The sequence below is a fragment of the Rhinolophus hipposideros genome (assembly GCF_964194185.1).
Source record: "Rhinolophus hipposideros genome assembly, chromosome: 16".
NCBI lineage: Eukaryota > Metazoa > Chordata > Mammalia > Chiroptera > Rhinolophidae > Rhinolophus > Rhinolophus hipposideros.
This window is the reverse complement of record NC_138062.1, coordinates 31,478,485-31,496,876: the sequence shown is the minus strand read 5'-3', so window position 1 is coordinate 31,496,876 and position 18,392 is coordinate 31,478,485. Positions and strand designations below refer to the sequence as shown.

The 18,392-nt window shown below is 38.3% G+C and overlaps 1 protein-coding gene across 2 annotated transcripts in view; it reads right to left on the bottom strand.

Annotated features, from left to right (window-relative positions):
• The window catches only part of MTMR9 (myotubularin related protein 9), a 41,038-nt gene extending 23,864 nt beyond the window's left edge, over positions 1-17,174 (bottom strand). Inside the window, exons 1-3 of one of the 2 annotated variants that reach the window (XM_081075560.1) lie at positions 16,570-17,174; positions 9,194-9,302; positions 5,013-5,138 (exon numbers count right to left, since the gene is read on the bottom strand). In XM_081075560.1, the coding sequence (XP_080931686.1) occupies positions 5,013-5,138; positions 9,194-9,302; positions 16,570-16,751 (417 nt within the window). In that variant the 5' untranslated portion in view covers positions 16,752-17,174. The remainder of the gene's footprint in view (positions 1-5,012; positions 5,139-9,193; positions 9,303-16,569) is intronic. The other variant, XM_081075561.1, reaches the window with a different exon arrangement.
• Between the last annotated feature and the right edge of the window lie 1,218 nt (positions 17,175-18,392).

Genomic DNA, 18,392 nt, shown 5'->3' with positions numbered 1-18,392 from the left:
TAGCCTCCATTTGTTTGTGTATTTTTCAGTTCTCTTCTTGTAATTGATTTCGAGTTTCATACCATGAGGTCAGAGAAGATTCTTGATATGATTTCAGTCTTCTTAAATTTATTGAGACTTGTTTTGTGGCCTAACGTGTGGTGTGTCTTAGAAAATGTTCCATGTGGGGCTGGCCTGGTGGCTTAGGTGGTTGGAGCGCCGAGCTCCCAACGCGGAGGTCACTGATTCGATTCCCACATTAGCCAGTGAACTGCGCCCTCTATAGCTAAGATTGTGAACAATGGTTCTCCGTGGAGCTGGAGCTTGGCTGCCATGAGCAGCCAGAGGTCGGTGTGAGCTGTTGTGGGCTGCCGCGGGCTGCTGTGTGCTGTGGCGGGCTACTGTGTGCTGCCATGAGCGGCCAGTGGCCAGCGTGAGTGGCCAGCAGCCATCATGAGCTGCCGTGGGCTGCCGTGTGCTGCATGGGCTACCGTGTGCTGACATGAGTGGCCAGTGGCCAGCGCGAGTGGCCGGCAGCCAGCGTGAATAAACGACAGCCGGCAAAAGCTGCTGTGAGCGGCCAACTGACAACCCACGACCAACTGCCTCAGCCTCAGCCTGGGGGAGCGCAAGGCTCATCATACCAGCATGGGCCAGGGAGCTGTGTCCTACACAACTAGACTGAGAAACAACGGCTTGAACAGGAGTGGGGCGGGAAGGTGGAAGAAGGGGGAAAAAGAAAATGTTTCATGTACACTTAAAAAGAACGTTATGTATATTCCACTGCTTTGGGGTAAAATGCTTTAAAAATACCAATTAAATCCATCTGGTCTAATGTGTCATTTGAGGCCACTGTTTCCTTGCTGATTTTCTGTCTGGAATATCTATCCATTGATGTCAATGGGGTGTTAAAGTTCCCTTCTATGACTGTATTACTGTTGATCTGTCCTTTTATGTCCATTAATATTTGCTTTATGTATTTAGGTGTTCCTATGCTGGGTATATAAGTATTTACAAGGGTTATATCCTCTTGTTGGATTGATCCCTTTATCATTATGAAGTGTTCTTCTTTGTCTCTTATTATGGCCTTTGCTTTAAAGTCTGTTTTGTTTGATAAAACAGACTTTAAAGCAAAGGCCATAATAAGAGACAAAACCCTAGGTTTTCTATTCATTTCTGTTTACATGAAATATCATTTCCCATCCCTTTAGTTTTAGTCTGTGTGTGGGTCTCTTGTAGAAAGCCTATGTATGGGTCTTGTTTTCTTATCCATTAAGTTACCCTATGCCTTTTGATTGGAGAATTTAATCCATTTACATTTAAAGCGGTTATTGATAGGCACATAGTGTGTATATCAGTGTTCGTTAACAGTTTGACTCTGATGCGCCTAGGCATAGTTTCTTCATATTTATCCTATTAATGTCTTGCTGAGCTTTTAAAATTTATATCATTCACCAAATTTGGAAAGTTTTTGAACATTATTTCTTTAAATATTTCTTCTATCTTATTCTCTCTGTTCTTTTCTTCTAGGTCTCCAATTACACATACTGGGGGTACAAAAAAAATGCATACACACGACTTGTATTCATCTTTTGGTATCAGTATATATTGAGTATTACAATTTTCATACAGTTTTTTCCTTTCTTAAAATGTGTATACATTTTTTTGGCACCCTCTGTACACTAGGCATTCTGCTATTGTCCCACAGGTCTGAGGCTCTGTTTATTCTTCTGTAATTTCTCCCTTCCCCCGTCTTTCTACTGAATAATTTCTACTGCTCTCATTTCAAGTTCACTGATTCTGTCCTTTGTCATCTACTCTCTACTATTTAGCCCATCCAGTGAATTTCTTATTTCAGATATAATTTTCAAAAAGTTCTAAGAGTTCCACTTGAATCTTTTTAATATTTTCTATTTCTTTGTTGAGATTTTTTTTTTTTTCATTTTCAGCATATTTTCCTTTATGGAAAGTTAGGCAGTTTTAATAGCTGCTTTAAAGTTCTTATGTGATAATTTGAACATCTGAGTCATCTTGATGTTGGTACTTACTGATTGTCTGTTTTCTTGAGAATGGGTCACAATATCCTGGCTGAATTTTGGATTGTATCCTAGCCATTGTGAATGTTATGTTATAGAAACTTTGAATTCTATTACATTCCTTTGAAGAGCATTAATGTTTCTGTTTTAGCAGGCAGTTAACATGGTTAGACTTAAACAGCAAACTCTGTAACACATGAGGTGCATGGCAGCTCAGATCTTAGTTCTGACTGCTCTCAGTCTAATCCATGTGAGCATGTTCAAGAGTCAGCCATAGTGTCAGGGTTATATACAGAATCAAGGTTCCCCTTCTCTGGCTTTCTGGTTGCTGCAGGCCCTTCCCGTTTCCTCCCACTAGAGGGAAAGCAGGCTTTCTATTGAAATGTCAGTTGTTCCCTACCATCCATGCAACAGCTGTGCCGCTGACCTCAGGACAAGGTCCCCAAAACAGGAAACTCATATGCCATTTACTTTCTCTAAGTTTTGACTCCCCTCCAAAATATGCTGCTTTCTTTTCACTTACCAGGGCTTTCAGGTAGTAGATTTTTGTATTTTATTCATAGTTTGTCATTGATATCAGCAGGAGGGCTGATCAGAGAGGAGCTACTCCACTATTACCAGAAGCAGAACCTTATCATCATCTTTTTTTTGTACATACTTTCTAAAGTGGTAGATTGGGAGAGTACAGATATACTGTACATGTGTATTTTAGCAAAGTATCTGTAATAATCTTTCATGATATCTTAGGATAAAAGCATGTTAAAAGTGGAAGGAACTTTAGAGATTATTTTGTATACATGGAAATTAAGTCCCAGAAAGTCAAGCAGCCAACAACACATCTGGGATACAACACAAGATATCTTCAGAGCTAGCTTTGTACTCTTTCCTCTCAATACCACACATCTCCTTTGGACATAATAGGTAAGTGGGGACTGGCTGATATTATAATAAAAGAGTTTTTCAGAAGGTCAAAAACCTTACTCAAAGAATCCTGATCAACAGATGTCTATCTGGCAGAGGATTTCTAATGATATATAGAAGGCCTTATTGTCCTTTTGTCCTATTCTGCATAAATACACACATTCCTACATTCAGTCACTCAGCAGATACTTACTTCTTGCCTATCACGTGCTAGGAATACAGTAGGGAACAAGAATGATGTGGTTCCTGCCCTTGTGAAGTTTATATTCTAGCAGCTTATATTCCAGCCCAAGAGAGAGGCAATAAACAAACAATGAATAAAACACTTTCTGTTGACCCTCTTTTACTTGAGACTCGCTCTTCCTTTGGCTTTTTCCTCCACTCACCCCTTAAATGGTTCAATCCTTGCCCCTCTTCTCAGTTTAGATGCTTCCCCAGGCAATTTCACCTTCTCCCTATGGTTTCCACAACATATTTATTGATTACTCTCAGTTTTTCATTTTTAACATAGATCTCTCAAATAAGCTCTAAACTATTTCTCGCACATCTTCGACGACATGTACCATACCGACTCTTTGAATCTGCCATCTTCAAAGCTGAACTCAATTCATTCCCTGTCAAATACATTTCTCTTTCTGTCTTTACCATTCTCAGTGGTATCATCTTAAATGCCACTGCCTGTTTCACTTCTCATATGCAGTGAGCGGGTCACCAACTCCATTAATTCTATTTCCTGAATCTTTCTGCACTATAATCTCCCTGCTATTGATCCAACCATCTTCTTTACATTTTTCTCAGGAGCCTCTTAAGCAGTTTCTCAGCATTTTGCATCAGAATTGATTTTCTATAACACAAATCTAATAATGTCATTCTCTTGTACCAAAAGTGGATACTTTTGCTAGCACTTAATTTATTGTACTCGATTACTTAGATAATTATTAGACTTTGAACAAGTAGAAGGAAGGGACCATGCTTTGCTCATTTTAAATTTCTATAATCTAGCAATAATAAGTTAATACCTTAAATCGAGGCATTAGAGATATTCTTATTAAATCTGTGAAATATAAAATTTTGCAGGAAAATATTACAGAAATTCAAATATACAAGATGCTTAAATAATTAGCTAAACTGAAAAGGAAATTCCAATTAGGTAAAAAGAATTGAATCTAAGTAAAAATAAATAAATAAATAAAATAACCAAAATGTAGGGAGAATCCCTTAACACATTCTGAACGCCACTTTCTACTTAGGAAATAACTAAGGATTCTTCTAAGGTAGTTGTTAGGTGGTAGTTAATTGATACAAGAGAAAAGCATCATGCATCTGATGTTTGCTAAGCAGTTTTTAATGCAATAAGGACACAATGTAAATACAGATAGCTACCCACAAAATACAGAAAAATGCTCCATACCTAAGCACGTAAAATTGGCCTTCCTTTCTTGCTTTGCTATTGTGGACATCTTTGTTCTTTAAATACATGGTGTTCTGGTCCCTACTTCTGATCCCCTCCACACTCATTTACAGAGGTATAATGGAAGAAGAAAGAATGGGAGAGAAAACCTGGTTCTAGTCACCTGGTCTTAGTAACCCAAATTATAAAAATACAAAAATTATCCCACAGAAACAAATGTGGTATTTATTTCTCTAGTGCTATCTTAAGTACACAATGGGTTCAACAGAGTTTTTTGGGATGGCTCAGAACCTAACTACTACATACAAAGTTGTTTCTATGGAAATGTTTTTAAAACACCCAACAATTAACTCAAAACATGTCAGAATTATCTTTATAAAGATCTTTATGTTTTATCAATAGCATTTGCAAAATTTTTAAAAGTAACATTTAGAATACTGTAAATCCACTAGAAGAAAAAAATCACTTGAGCTGCAGCACTGAGAACAAATTATGCAAATGTCTGAATAGCAGAGGCTGTAGCACTAATAGCTAACAGATACTTCTTTTAGGCATGAATGAGTTAAATGCATCTTACTACTCATCAAAAGGAAGTGATCATTTTCACAAGTAAAGGAAGGTGTTGGGTTATTCCTCATTACCCATAGTTCCCTCAAGTTACTCACAGCTGAAGAGTAGAGTTCAAACTCTTGCTCAGGAAGGAAAGAATGCCAGCCATCTTCTATCACTTCAAACATGGGCCGGTAAAAGAAAGGGTACATCAGAGTGATGGAGTCCAGGGTAGACAGTGCCTGGGGCGGGGGAAAGGAAATAAAGAGAGGAAAAGGGAATATACCACAACTTGAAACATTTAACTGTCAAATTGGTATTAAACAAATATGACCTAATAATGATAGGCACCTAATATATTTCTCTAACACTGTATTTATCACTAGATACAACTATAGCTCATTGAGGCTAATTTCCATGTTTTCAGCATCTAACGAGGTATCTGGCAGATAACAAACACTCAGCATTTGCTATAAACAAAAGAATAAAAAAACGTGCATACCTAGGAGTAAAATGAAATGACTCCTTCTTGACATCATTTAATAAAGCCTTATAAAAAGGTCCAAATATTTTGGGGGATCAGAGAACAGACAGATTTGGGTTAGTCAGAAAGGCCTTGGCTCAAAAGCCAATTATCAACTATATAAACATATGTAAATTACTTTTAAAAATCAGCATCTGTTAGTAATTGTAAAATAGGTGACATAGCTTAGTAGCCAAAGAGTCAAACTGGAGTCAGACTGCTACATTCAAATTCCAGATTCCAATGCAGTAGTGGTTAAGTGGTATAACCACTCCATGTCTCAGTTTCCTCAGCTGTCAAATGGGGGAAATAACAGTACCTACCTCACTGAGCTGTTGGGAGCATTAAGAGAGAGAATATGTGTAAGAGACCTAGAACAGTGCCTGGCACATAATAAACATTAAAATAATTTTACCTATTACATGGCCCACATATTATATGCTACACGTATACTCCATCAGTGTTCACTTCCTCCCTTCCTAGAGTGTTACACCATTTGGTCTTGTATCATCATATGATACACTGACCCATTTTCAAGCTGGGGCATTAACTCTGTGGTCCCCCCAGGAGCTTTTATTCATCTGGAGCACTTGAATTCTGGGTGACAACACCAGGAAACCTGAGTAGAGGGGAGGAATAGTTCATCCTCCATCAAGTGGCAGTTTCATCGTTCTGACAGAGGAGTTATGGAATACATTTCTATGGCTGGACAAAAGGGCACCAAAATCAGTTAGCATAATTCAACCTGCAGTAATTATAGAGATGTTCACCTGGAGCGGTGAGGGGCCCAACATCATGTTAACACCCCAAAACTCTCAGCATGAAGCTACCTCCTTGTAGGTCACAAAAACATCACACTCACAAAAGGATGGGCCCATGACTTATTAAAAAATAGACAAAACATGTAGTTCAGCAGTTTCACAAAAACATCTCCATCCAAAGTTATTCTTCTCTCTGCCCATAAGTCATGAAGCCTTCATGAAGCCTTTTATAAGCCCCAACGCTCATAAAACAGAAAATATGGAGAAACATGGCTATATAATCCATTATCCACTTATATTGTCTTTGGTTGCCAATCACACCAAATAGAAGCAGAAAGGCCAGTGTTCATGTATGATTTGACAAGAGTTGTCATCGGTCAGTACAAACTATTTGTTTATTTATTTGTAAGATATTCTTTGCACTATTTAAAACAATTTTTTAGCTTTACTGATGTGTAATTGACAAAACTGTAAAACACTTAAAACACAATGTGGTGATTTCATACACATACACATTGTGAAAGGATTCCCCCCATTAACAACACATCCATCACCTCACATATTTACTTTTTGTTGTTTTTGAGAACATTTAAGTTCCAGTCTCTTAGCAAATTGTAATTATATAATATAGTATCATCAACTAGAGTCAGCATGTTATACATTATATCCACAGACCTTATTCATCTTATAGCTGTAAGTTTTACCAACTTCTCCCTATTCCCCACCCCCAACTCCTGGTAACCACTTTTCTACTGTTTCTATGAGTTTGACATTTTTCTAGATTCCACATATAAATGATACCATGTAGTGTTTGTCTTTCTCTGTCTGGCTTATTTCACTTAGCATAATACCCTCCAGGTTCATCCATGTTGTCACAAATGGCAAGATTGTTTTCTTTTTTAAGGCTGAATAATAGTAATAATAATAATAATAATCACACACACACACACACATCTCACATCTTCTTTATCCATTCATCCATCAACACTTAGATTGTTCCCATACCTTGGCTATTATGAATAATGCTGCAGTGAACAGGGAAGTACAGATACCTCTTTGAGATAACGATTTTGTTTCCTTTGGATATATACCCAGAAGTAAGATTGCTGGATGATATGGTAGTTCCATTTTCACTTTCTTGAGGAACATCCATACTGTTTTCCATTGTGGCTGGTACAACCATTGTTTTAAATACAAGTCAGCAACCACTCTGACAGGCAATAAGCACTCATACTTTGACTTGTCATGATTACATGCTATGTCACTAGAGATAGGATTTTTCCTGTAAACACATTAAGAACTGAAAACATTTCAACCCCAAAAGCAGTTGAAACTATAAGAAAAAAGCTTCATCAGACTTCCTGCTATCATTTAGGAAACTGAACACTTGCCAGTTATTCTTCCAATGAGGTTCTATTAGCAGAATATATTTGGGTATACAAACTCTGGATTACAATGAATAGCTCAACCATGCTATATAAGAATTTTACTTATTACTCCCAGATTATGTGAAGACATATGGGGGCAAGGGGAATTGGATGCCAGAAAAAGGCTACAGGTCAACTTCACCATGTATATGTACTGAGCTGTAAAAACAATCAAGAAAGCATTCACTTTCTGAAGTCAAATTATGACAATGGCTCATAATATACAGCTTCTTTTCAGCCATAAGGACTATATAATCAATCAGTTTCTAAAGAGCTTTAGATAATATCTACAGCCAAGTAAACAACTGACTCATGCCAACAAAGCTAAGTGGATGCAATCAGAAAGTGAAATAATATGCTTTGCCCTATTTCTTCATCACTATGCTTCACTATGGGCAACTTCACTAACACCCACCAACCAAGTTGTGGGTGTTACAAGTTATAAAAGGGACAAGAAGAAAAATATAGACAGGTCAATGAAAATCCAGTCCCACAACTGAGAAAACCACATGCTAACTGAAGTGGGTCAGTAGCATTTCCCTGCCCACAAAACAGGATAGTATTTCAATTTAACAGACTAGAAGGCACTTGTACTTCTCACTCATGGTAGCAAATTTGGCTAAATCAACATTACTGTGTTACTTCCAAATGACAGATATGTAAGACAAGCAGTTCAGCTCATCTTCTCATTTCCTTAAGTAAAATTCAGCAAAGGCAGAAAGAAAAAATGTTGCCAATTTTCTCAGTACCACAACACTTGTTCCTTTATTTCTCTATTCTTGTTTAAAACCAAACAAAATCCTAGTTACAGATTTTTAAGGCTTTCTGCCCCCCTTTAATAATCAAGCCAATAGCATTTGTTTTGGAACACAAAGCCCAGATTAGTCACTCAAAGACAGAAACAAAACAAAACAAACAGTGTATCTCTATAATTGTCTAGAAAATACTGTAAACATAAAGTTAATTGCTGTAATTTAGAGGCCATGATTTAAAATAAGGCAATTTAAAATTTGAGTGTATACCAAAATAGTTGGTTAGAATGGGGAAGAAAATAGTGTGAGGTCTTCAATTTAAATATTAAATTATCCAAGTAAGATTTCTGTTATTTATAATCTGAACAGATATTCAATAATTTTTCTACAAATATAAAACAAACACACCTTGTCTTAAGCAAAGCTGTTATGTGGAAATTCAGATTAATAATAATAAAAACAAACACAAGACTAAAATCATTGGTGATATTTACTTGCTTTATAAAAGAAATAACTTTTTAAAAAAGTCTTACCATATGTACATATACAGTGGGATATTATCTAGCTTTAAAAGGAAAGGATATCCATCCTGTCACATGCTACATACAATACAGATGAACTTGGAAGAGTAAATACTGCTATACGTCTGTAAAATCCTATTACATTCCTATAACATGAAACTGGGTGAGGCTTTTCCTATCAGTCTTCAATATTTGAGTCACAGAACATGACCAAATATCTAACAAAGAAACATATGAGCTACATTGAATCAGAATATAAGGCTCTTTTTTATTACTATTTATTTTCATCAAATTTTGCTTCCAAAATACTTACCTCAATGGAACTGGCTATATTCAAACATTCCTCCATTCCAGGAATATCCAACTGAATTATTCGAAAATCTTTACATTTTACGATGATGGTACCCAGTGGTCCCACAAATCTGTAAAAAATTATAAATTATACTTAGGTACATATGCATATATACTTCTAACTTTAAGCATATGATTATTTCTTTGAAAAGAGAATGTAAATATAATCACCATCTATATTCAACTTCTCAATTAGTCTGATTAAGGAAGAGTAAAGCCTGCATCATAAAAAATGTGAGCCATAAATTATTTAAAATACAGGCTAATTCATTTAACAGATTATTTGGGGCCTTCAAAGAATAGCAAAAAACAATCTGTAATGTATTCAGTGTTTGTATAGAGGTATTTCTGAAGCATAGGAAAATGGTTCATTTGAGATTTTACTTACTCCCAAGCTTGTAGCAGTTGATTTTAAATGTAACTATTTTTCGATCTTTAAAAACTATTAACTTGCAATATCTATTCTAAATCAATACCGTATCTAATCATAAATTTTGTATCAGTAAGTTTACAAATTTTGTACAAATTTAATTTTGTCTTAGTTGGGATTTTAAAATAAAAATTAGTATTACTGTAACAGTAGTTTATAACTACATTTTTTTGTTTTCTACATGATTTAGCAGGTTAATACACTTAAAGAGAAAAATACAATTATTAGTATAAAAGCTAATATTCCTGTATTACTGTAGCTTTGGTTTGTAACTCCAAATTTTGTTTTCTACACAGTTAAGAGACTAATGCATTACAGGAATTATTAGTTTATGTTTGGGGGCACACAATATATAAAGATGTAATTTTGTGACATTACCAATGGAAAGGGTGGGGATGGAGCTGTAAAGGAGCAGAGTTTTTGTGTATTTTGAAGGTAAGCTGGTATAAATTCACATTAAGAGTGTAAGAACTTTAGAATGTTAAATGGAATTCCCATTGTAATCACAAAAACAATAGCTATAGAATATACTCAAAAGTAAATGATGAAGGAATTTAAACATTTCTCTACAAAAAATCAGTTATATACAAAAGAAGACAGTAATTCAGGAAATGAGGGACAAAAAAGCTATAAGGCGTAGAGAAAACAAATAGCACAATAAATCTCAACTCCTTATCAATACAGTAAGTCCTCACTTAAAGTCACCGATAGGTTTTGTGACTTTAAACGAAATCATGTGTAATGAAACCAATTTTGTCATAGGCTAATTTATATAAACAAGAGTTAAGTTCCTAAGGCATCTTAATCAATGTTATAACAAAACATTAAACAAAATGTTATTTGAGGACCTGCTGTGAGTACTTTAAATGTAAATGGCTTAAACTCTACAATCAAGAGACAAAAATTGACAGAATAGGTAAGAACACATGATCCATATATGCTGTATTACAAGAGGCTCAGTTGAGATCCAAAGACACAAACAGGTTGAAGGTGAAAGGGTAGAAGAAGATATTCCATGCAAATAGTAATCAAAGGACAGCAGGGGAGGCTATACTAATATCACACAAAATAGACTTTGATCAAAAACAATGACAAGAAAAAGAAGGACATTCTATATTAATAAAAGGTTCAACACAGCAAGAAGATATAACAATTATAAACATTTACACACCTAGTGACGATCAAAATATATAAAGCAAAAACTGACAGAGTTGAAAGGAGAAATAGATAGTCTAAACTAATAGTTGGAGACTATTTTCTAATGGGTAGAAAAACCAGACAGAAAGATAAATAAGCAAATAGAGGACTTAAACAATACCACATGAAATATATAGATATATACATGCTACCCAACAACAAAACACATTCTTCTCAAGTGCACATGGGACATTTTCTAGGATAGACCATATATGTTAGGCTCAAATCAAGTCTCAATAGATTTAAAAAGATAGATATCACACAAAGTACAGGCATACCTCAGAGATGATACAGATTTGGTTCCAGACCATGGTAATAAAGCAAGTACAGGCATACCTTGGAGACACTGCGGTTTTGGTCCCAGACCACCATAATAAAGCAAGTATTGGAATAAGGCGAGTCGTAATCTTTTTGTTGGTGAAGGGTCTTGGTTTCAATTTGTAAAAAAAATGCAACTGTAAAGCGCAATAAAACAACGTTTGCCTGTATCTTCTCTGACTACATGGGATGAAGTTAGAAATCAATAACAAAAGGAAAATTGGAAAATTCACAAGCTGTGAAAATTAGACACTTTTAAACAACCAATGGATCAAAGAAGAAATGACAAGAAAAGTTAGAAAATACTTAGAGACAAATGAAAACAAAACCACATTATAAAACTTACGGGACACAGCAAAATCTGTATATATTATATATACACATATATAAATCTATTTGCTAAATGACAAGTCAGTCAAAGATGGGTTGTTAGATGACAGTTTAGTAAAACAGACTTGCTACATGGAGGAAAAATAAAGTTGGATTCTTATCACACAAAGGTAGAATCCAAACAATTAAGGACCTAAAAATGAAGGCTAAAACTATAAAGCTAATATGAAAGAAAATGTAAGAGAGTATCTGGTGATCTCCGGATAAGGAAGGACTTCTTAAATAAGACTTATAAAACACAAAACATAAGTAAAAAATTAACATTTTGCATTAAAGGTAAGGACTTCTGTTCAACAAAGGACACCACAGGAAAGTTAACAAATAGGTGAGAGACTAGGTAAAGACATTTGTAATGTCTAAGAATTGATATCTAGAGAGTATACAAGGAATTGGTACAAATCAACACAAGAAAGACAACAAACTCAGTTTTAAAAAGTGGGCCAAGGAAATTCACAGGACATTCACAGAAAGGAAAAAACATTTAACTTTATATACTTGAATTGCTAACAAGTATATAAAGAAATACTTACACTCACCAGTAATTAGAGAAATACGATGTCTGACAATTAAGTTCGCGAACTCATTCTAGAAGTGCTACATACGTCATTGCTGACTATCACTATGGTCACCTTCGAAGTACTCCCCTTGGGAAGCTATGCACTGATGCCAGCGCCTAGTCCACCCTTCAAAGCAATTTTGGAACTCTTTGTCTGGAATGGCCATCAGAACTGTTGTCGTATTACCCTTGATGTCCTGAATGTCATCAAAATGTCTTCCTTTCAATATTTCCTTTATCTTCAGGTAAAGAAAGAAGTCATTGGGGGCCAGATCAGGTGTGTAGTGAGGGTGTTCCAATACAGTTATTTGTTCACTGGCTAGAAACTCCCTCACAGACAGTGCTGTGTGAGCTGGCGCATTGTTGTGATATAAGGGCCATGAATTGTTGGCAAAAAGTTCAGGTCATCTAACGTTTTCATGCAGCCCTTTCAGCACTTGCAAATAATAAATTTGGTTAACTATTTGTCCAGTTGGTACAAATTCATAATGAATAACCCCTCTGATATCAAAAAAAGGTTAACAACATCGTTGCAACAAGTTCGTGAACTTAATGTCCAACCTTGTACAAATTAAAACAAAGAGATACTATTTCACAATCATCAGAGAGGCAACAATTAGAAAGATCGTAATACCAAATGTTGGTTAAGAATGTGGTAGAAATAGTGACTATGGTGGGAGAGCAAAGTAGAACAGTCTACTTTCTGGCTCGATGCCATCCTAGGCACAATGTGGGAGAAACTCTCAAACAAAACTATAATGGGACCCAAATGAGTATATTTATCCAAGTTGTTTGTCATAATGGGGAGTTGAAATTATCTAAAGGGTCAGATAAGTAAAATGTTATAGACACTTTGGAATTCTATGCTGCAGTCAGAAGCAGTGAAATGGACGTACATACAACAAAATGAAACACCTCAAAACAGAGTACTGAGTTAAAATGTTGAGAAATAGAACAAGATCTACAACATAATCCTACTCCAGTAAATTAAACCCACACATGCATGTGTGCACACACCCACACACAACAGTGCTATGTATTTTATAGGGATAGACATATATCCAAGGAGAGAGAGCAACACCTAATATAGTTACCTATACGGATTGAAGGTGAGGTGGAAAATAGGAGAGAAAATTAGGGCTGAAGAAGAATAAAATAAAAACATCAAGAAAACCTTATAATGAATCAATCATGGAAATGATGAGTCATCAACGGTAGGATTAACTCAACTTTCTACATCTGAGGTCCATAAAAAAGGAAAAGAGTATAATTGTAAAATGTGTATACAACATAGTCTGCTGAAAGGATCAAGTAAAATTATGTATGCAGTGTACATGAAAGTATTTTATAAGCTTGTAAAGCATTATTCAAATATAAGTTGCTACTTGATATGAGAGGGGTTGTCTTCCGTTTATGTGATAGAACTTAGGTTCACAGAGGTTAAGTAGCTCGTCCAAGGGCACCTACGTATCTAATATGAGGCAGAACTGAAGGAGTCATGCTTAATACTGCTCTTCCTGTCACACCCCATTTACAATTCACCAGCAAAGCATGGCAGCTCAACCTTCAAAATACATCCTAAATCTGCCTGCTTCTGACCATACTACTGCTGCTTCCACTCTACGTCAATGTCACCTGTTACCTGAACTATACTCAAGTCTCCTAGCTGGGCCTGCTGCATCCACTCTTGACCCCTTACAATCCACTTTCTGTCAGTGGCCAGAATCATTTAAAAAGTCTATCAACTGCTACTTCCTTGCTTTCAATTCTTCAAGGGCTTCCCATGAAAACCATCACAATGGCATATGAAGCCCTACACAATCTGGCCCCACTTGTCCCTCCAACCGTAGTTTACGCTGTCCCCCTAGACGCTACACCTTGCTCACACCGGCCTCTTTGTTCTTCCTGGTACATGCCAGGCATGTTTGATTCACGTCTTTGCATTCACTGTTCCCTGGCTGAAATGCTGTTTCCTCTGATAGTCACATTGCTAGTTTCTTCCCTTCATTCAGATGTCATTCATGCAAATGTCACTTGTCTCCTCTGAAATTCTTTTTACATACACTGCATTCTCTATCTTTCCATCTTCCATTCTCTATCTTTCCATCTTCCATTCTCTATCTTTCCATCTTCCATTATTTCCCTTTCTGGCACGTATTACCTGACATTGTTATATATTTATTTGCTGATTTATCTGAGTGTCCATCTCCTCCACCAGAACATAAGCTCCTCATCCATCTTAGACATCACTGCATCTGCAGAGCTCCAACAGTGCTCAGTACATGGAAGCCACATGGAAGTAAATATTTCTTGAAAGCAACAATTAAATAACCTCTGATCTGACCATCCAGCTCATGCTCTTTCCGATACATCACTCTGTTTCTTAGGAAAAAGAGAAATGTGCGTACAGTTTGTCATGTATCCCCTACAGATTAAAAGGCCCATGTCTTAGTATATACTTCCTTAAGCCCTACCAGGATGTAGTAAATGCTAGGCAAATATGATGAAATGAAAGTGAAAAGCCACCATAAATAGAGGTAAGTAAGAGAGTGGATGGCCCAGAGAAACGCTAATTTGTATTCTATGGCACCACTAACCATTCAGTAATCGACTCTTCTGTTATTTCCTATGTGCCTCTCTGCCCAAGCCACAATTAGGAGTTTTAAAGGAGATAAAAATGAACCAAATGTGAGTCATGGCTTCAAGAAGCTAAAATGTATGTAACTATCCAAATACAAAATTTGTTCTTTAGTTGGCAAATATTGGGGAACAGTGTTTCTCCAGGGCCCATCAGCTCCCAGTCGTTGTCCTTCAGTCCAGTTGTGGAGGGCGCAGCTCAGCTCCAAGTCCAGTCGCCGTTTTCAGTCTTTAGTTGGAGGGGGCGCAGCCCACCATCCCATGAGGGAATTGAACTGGCAACCTTGTTGTTGAGGGTTCGCGCTCTAACCAACTGAGCCATCCAGCCGCCCCAAATACAAATTTGAATGTACACTTACGAAAGAGGTATAATTACAGAGCTATAGGATTTCAAAGTGAGGGGAATTACTTCTAGTTGTGGGATTAACAGCATATTGGTAGATTGGTAATAGTTGGATGGTAGCCTATAAACTCCTAAAAGAACTCTATTTTATTCATCTTGGTGTCCTTAATGCCTCACAGAATATCTGGGATATAACGACATTCAATGAATGTTTAAGAAACTTGGGAGGAGCAAGGCATTCCAGGCAGAAAGAAGAACATCAGTATAATACAGACATGAAAGAGTGCAGGAAACAGATGAGCAAAAATAAAGTGAGGACTGGCTAGTAAAAAATGTTCATGAAAGGGAATGGCAAGAACTAAGGTGGGAAACGTAGGTTAGAGATGGAACCTGGAGTGCCATGAATGACAGACTGAGTAAGAGATTTAGACTTTATTATGCAGGCCAGGAGAGACCATTGAAAACTCGTACCCAGGAAATGATTTGGGGAGTCTAATAGGAACCCTCTGTTTGAAAAAAATAAATAAATACATCTATTACTACTTCACCCATAATGTTTCAAATTCTATCATTAGAGAGTATTTTCTTTTAAGGCAAAACCTCTCTAGGAATCTTCTTAATATCCAAATTCTCTTGAAAGGTAATAAAAAAAAAAAGCTATTGTCATTCACTTATATTATAGTTTAGTGTAAATTGGACAATCTACCTTCTCCTGGCTAGAGTAAGTCCATAGTCATTGCGGAAATGGGACTTTTGACTGCAGATGTAAGAGTAACTTTTTTTACTCTGAGACACTACCTTGGAAAAACAGAGTCTGGGGTGCAATAAAAGAGAAGAGGTTAATTAATTAATTCCTTTGCTTAAGTGCCAACTCTGTCCTTTCCAAAAGCAGAACTAAGTAAACCCCACAGTGGGAAGTAATATAAAATGGATGACCCAGAAGGTAAGAAACAAGGAGACATATGATCAACTGAACATTTTTGAGAGAAAGAAATGGCGGTGTGGACTTTACACGCTACGTACGGAGTTCTTTTGAGTTTCTTTTCCTCCAAAGTGGCAAGTAAAGACTTTACCTAAATTGCATTCAATCACAACTTCATGCACTGTGATAGACAATTAATAGTCAAGGTGTACGATGGCACAAGGAGAAGACATTTTAAAAGGGAAACGTTGAAAATGCTCCCAAATAGTGTTATGTACCAAAAAATGATGATAATCAGGATGAGAACCACCACGTGATACCCCTGAGATTTCCATCCAGATTGAATGATGGGGACCGGGTTTAATAAAACCATCTCAGTGGATGGCTTTATGCTTTCTGAAACTCAAACCGTCACTCTAGGCCAGCGAGGGCTCATTTTGCTGGCTGGTTGGGCGACAGGACGCGAGGAAAACACTGGGACGCGTTTCCTCCACGTCCGCTTAAGGCCCCGGGTTCCCTGAGGAGCGGGTGGGATGAGCACTCACCGCTTGTCAATGGCGTCGATGTTTGAATGGAGAAGCCACAACTCCTCCGTGTTGTCCTGCCGGGAGGACAGGATCAGGTGGTGGCCAGTCAGACACAAGGTCCCCTCCACGGCTGGATAGAAAGGCCGGTGCAGCACCACATTGTCCACCCGGGGGGTCTTAATCAGCTCCGCAAACTCCATGTTCCCCAGCAGTGGGAGCCTGGGCACTGCAGCTTCCAGCAGACAGAAGGCGGTTCCCCCGCCGCAGGGCTGAAGAAGAGAAGGACCCGGCGCCAGGCAGGCCGGGGGGGCGGGGTCCGGGGCGGGGAGGCCGCGCCCCGCCCCGGGATGGGGTGGACTGGGCGAGGCCTCCGGCCGCGGTCACTGGCTGCGGAAAGACCGGGGCTCGGCCAGGCTGGTGCGTCTCTCCCGCACCTCCCGGCCCTCCCAGGTCCAAGACTCAGCCCGAGAGAACGCTCTGCGACAGGCCCAGCAGCTGCCGCCGCCACCTGCGGACCCGGCTGGACCCGCTGAGGGGACAACGAGGAGGCCGCTTGAGGGCCAGTTTCCAAGTCCCAGCCGCGAGGGACTCCTGGCGGAAGTAGCTGCTCGCAGCCGGGGCCTAGAGCAACTCCGGGCGGAAGCCGCTGAGCTCGAAACTCGGAAGACAGGAAGTCAGAGATGGAAGTCGGTCCCCTCTTGGGTCCGACGAGAGAGTGCCTCCGGAAACACAGCCAGGGTCGAAAATGTGTGTTCCTACAAGGGAAAAGCTCTTCTTTACCTCCCCACCCACCGCTATACCACCACACCCTTCAACCATTCCGTATCAGAAAAGGCCGGGGAAGATGGGACGAGGGGAAGAGTTCCCTGTTCTGTCTCCCTCCGCTTCTGTAAGCCCTCCAAGGTTCAGAGCGTGAGGCTGCCATAAATGGTGGCGATTTTCATCCGTTCGCCGTGAAGAAGTTGCAAGTGTGGGATCGAATCAGTGATTGAGTCCCCAGAGAAGACGCCAGGGGTGAGGGCGAGACGCCTCAGACTCCCAGAGAGCACCGCACCAAGGTGCTGTGACCTTGAACAAGAATGGGAAAGCATCCAAACACCGATGAGAAGGACCTATGTAGAAATACAGTGTACAGAAGAGGAAGTGATGAATCCTATCCTGTAAAGAAGCTCTAGTTGACTTGCTAATGCACAGTTTGTCTGTAGCAGAGACTGGACTTCACTTTAGGTCTGTGGAATCCAAGGCAATGCTCACCACCACCCAGTGTCCGCATTAAATACAATCCAACTGAACGACTCCCAGACACCTCAATTATGCCAGAAACTTACTCAAATAATTTTTCCTTGCTTGGTGCCTCCCATCTTAAACTGGCATTTTCATTCTAAAATAGAGGATTAGAGGGGAAATACGCAAGGATTTGAGTCCTGGTCTACTGTTATTACTTAACTTGCAATCTTTACCGTCTAGTACAGCAACTCGGCTGAAGTCTCACAGCAAAGACAAAATTAATGCCCCACATCTCACCAGATTACCCAACACATGTTTTTGCTTCTGTCCTTGCCCCTCCTAAACTGTTCCCTTCTTAGAAAAACACCTTATAGGATTATTACAGCTGAGAGTCCAGTTTATTTTATTCGTCTGCAAAAGAAAAACTGGAACCAACAGAAAAGGGGGAATAGTGGGAAATGGCTTACAAAGTTATTTTTTTAATTGGTATTTTTGTTGTCCTTCCATTATGTGATTCATTATAACAATTACCTATTGTGGAAGGAAGAATTTATTCCAGAGTGAAGAATCAGTCAGGGAAAGCTTCATGGAGAAGGTATCATTTGAAAGGAGGA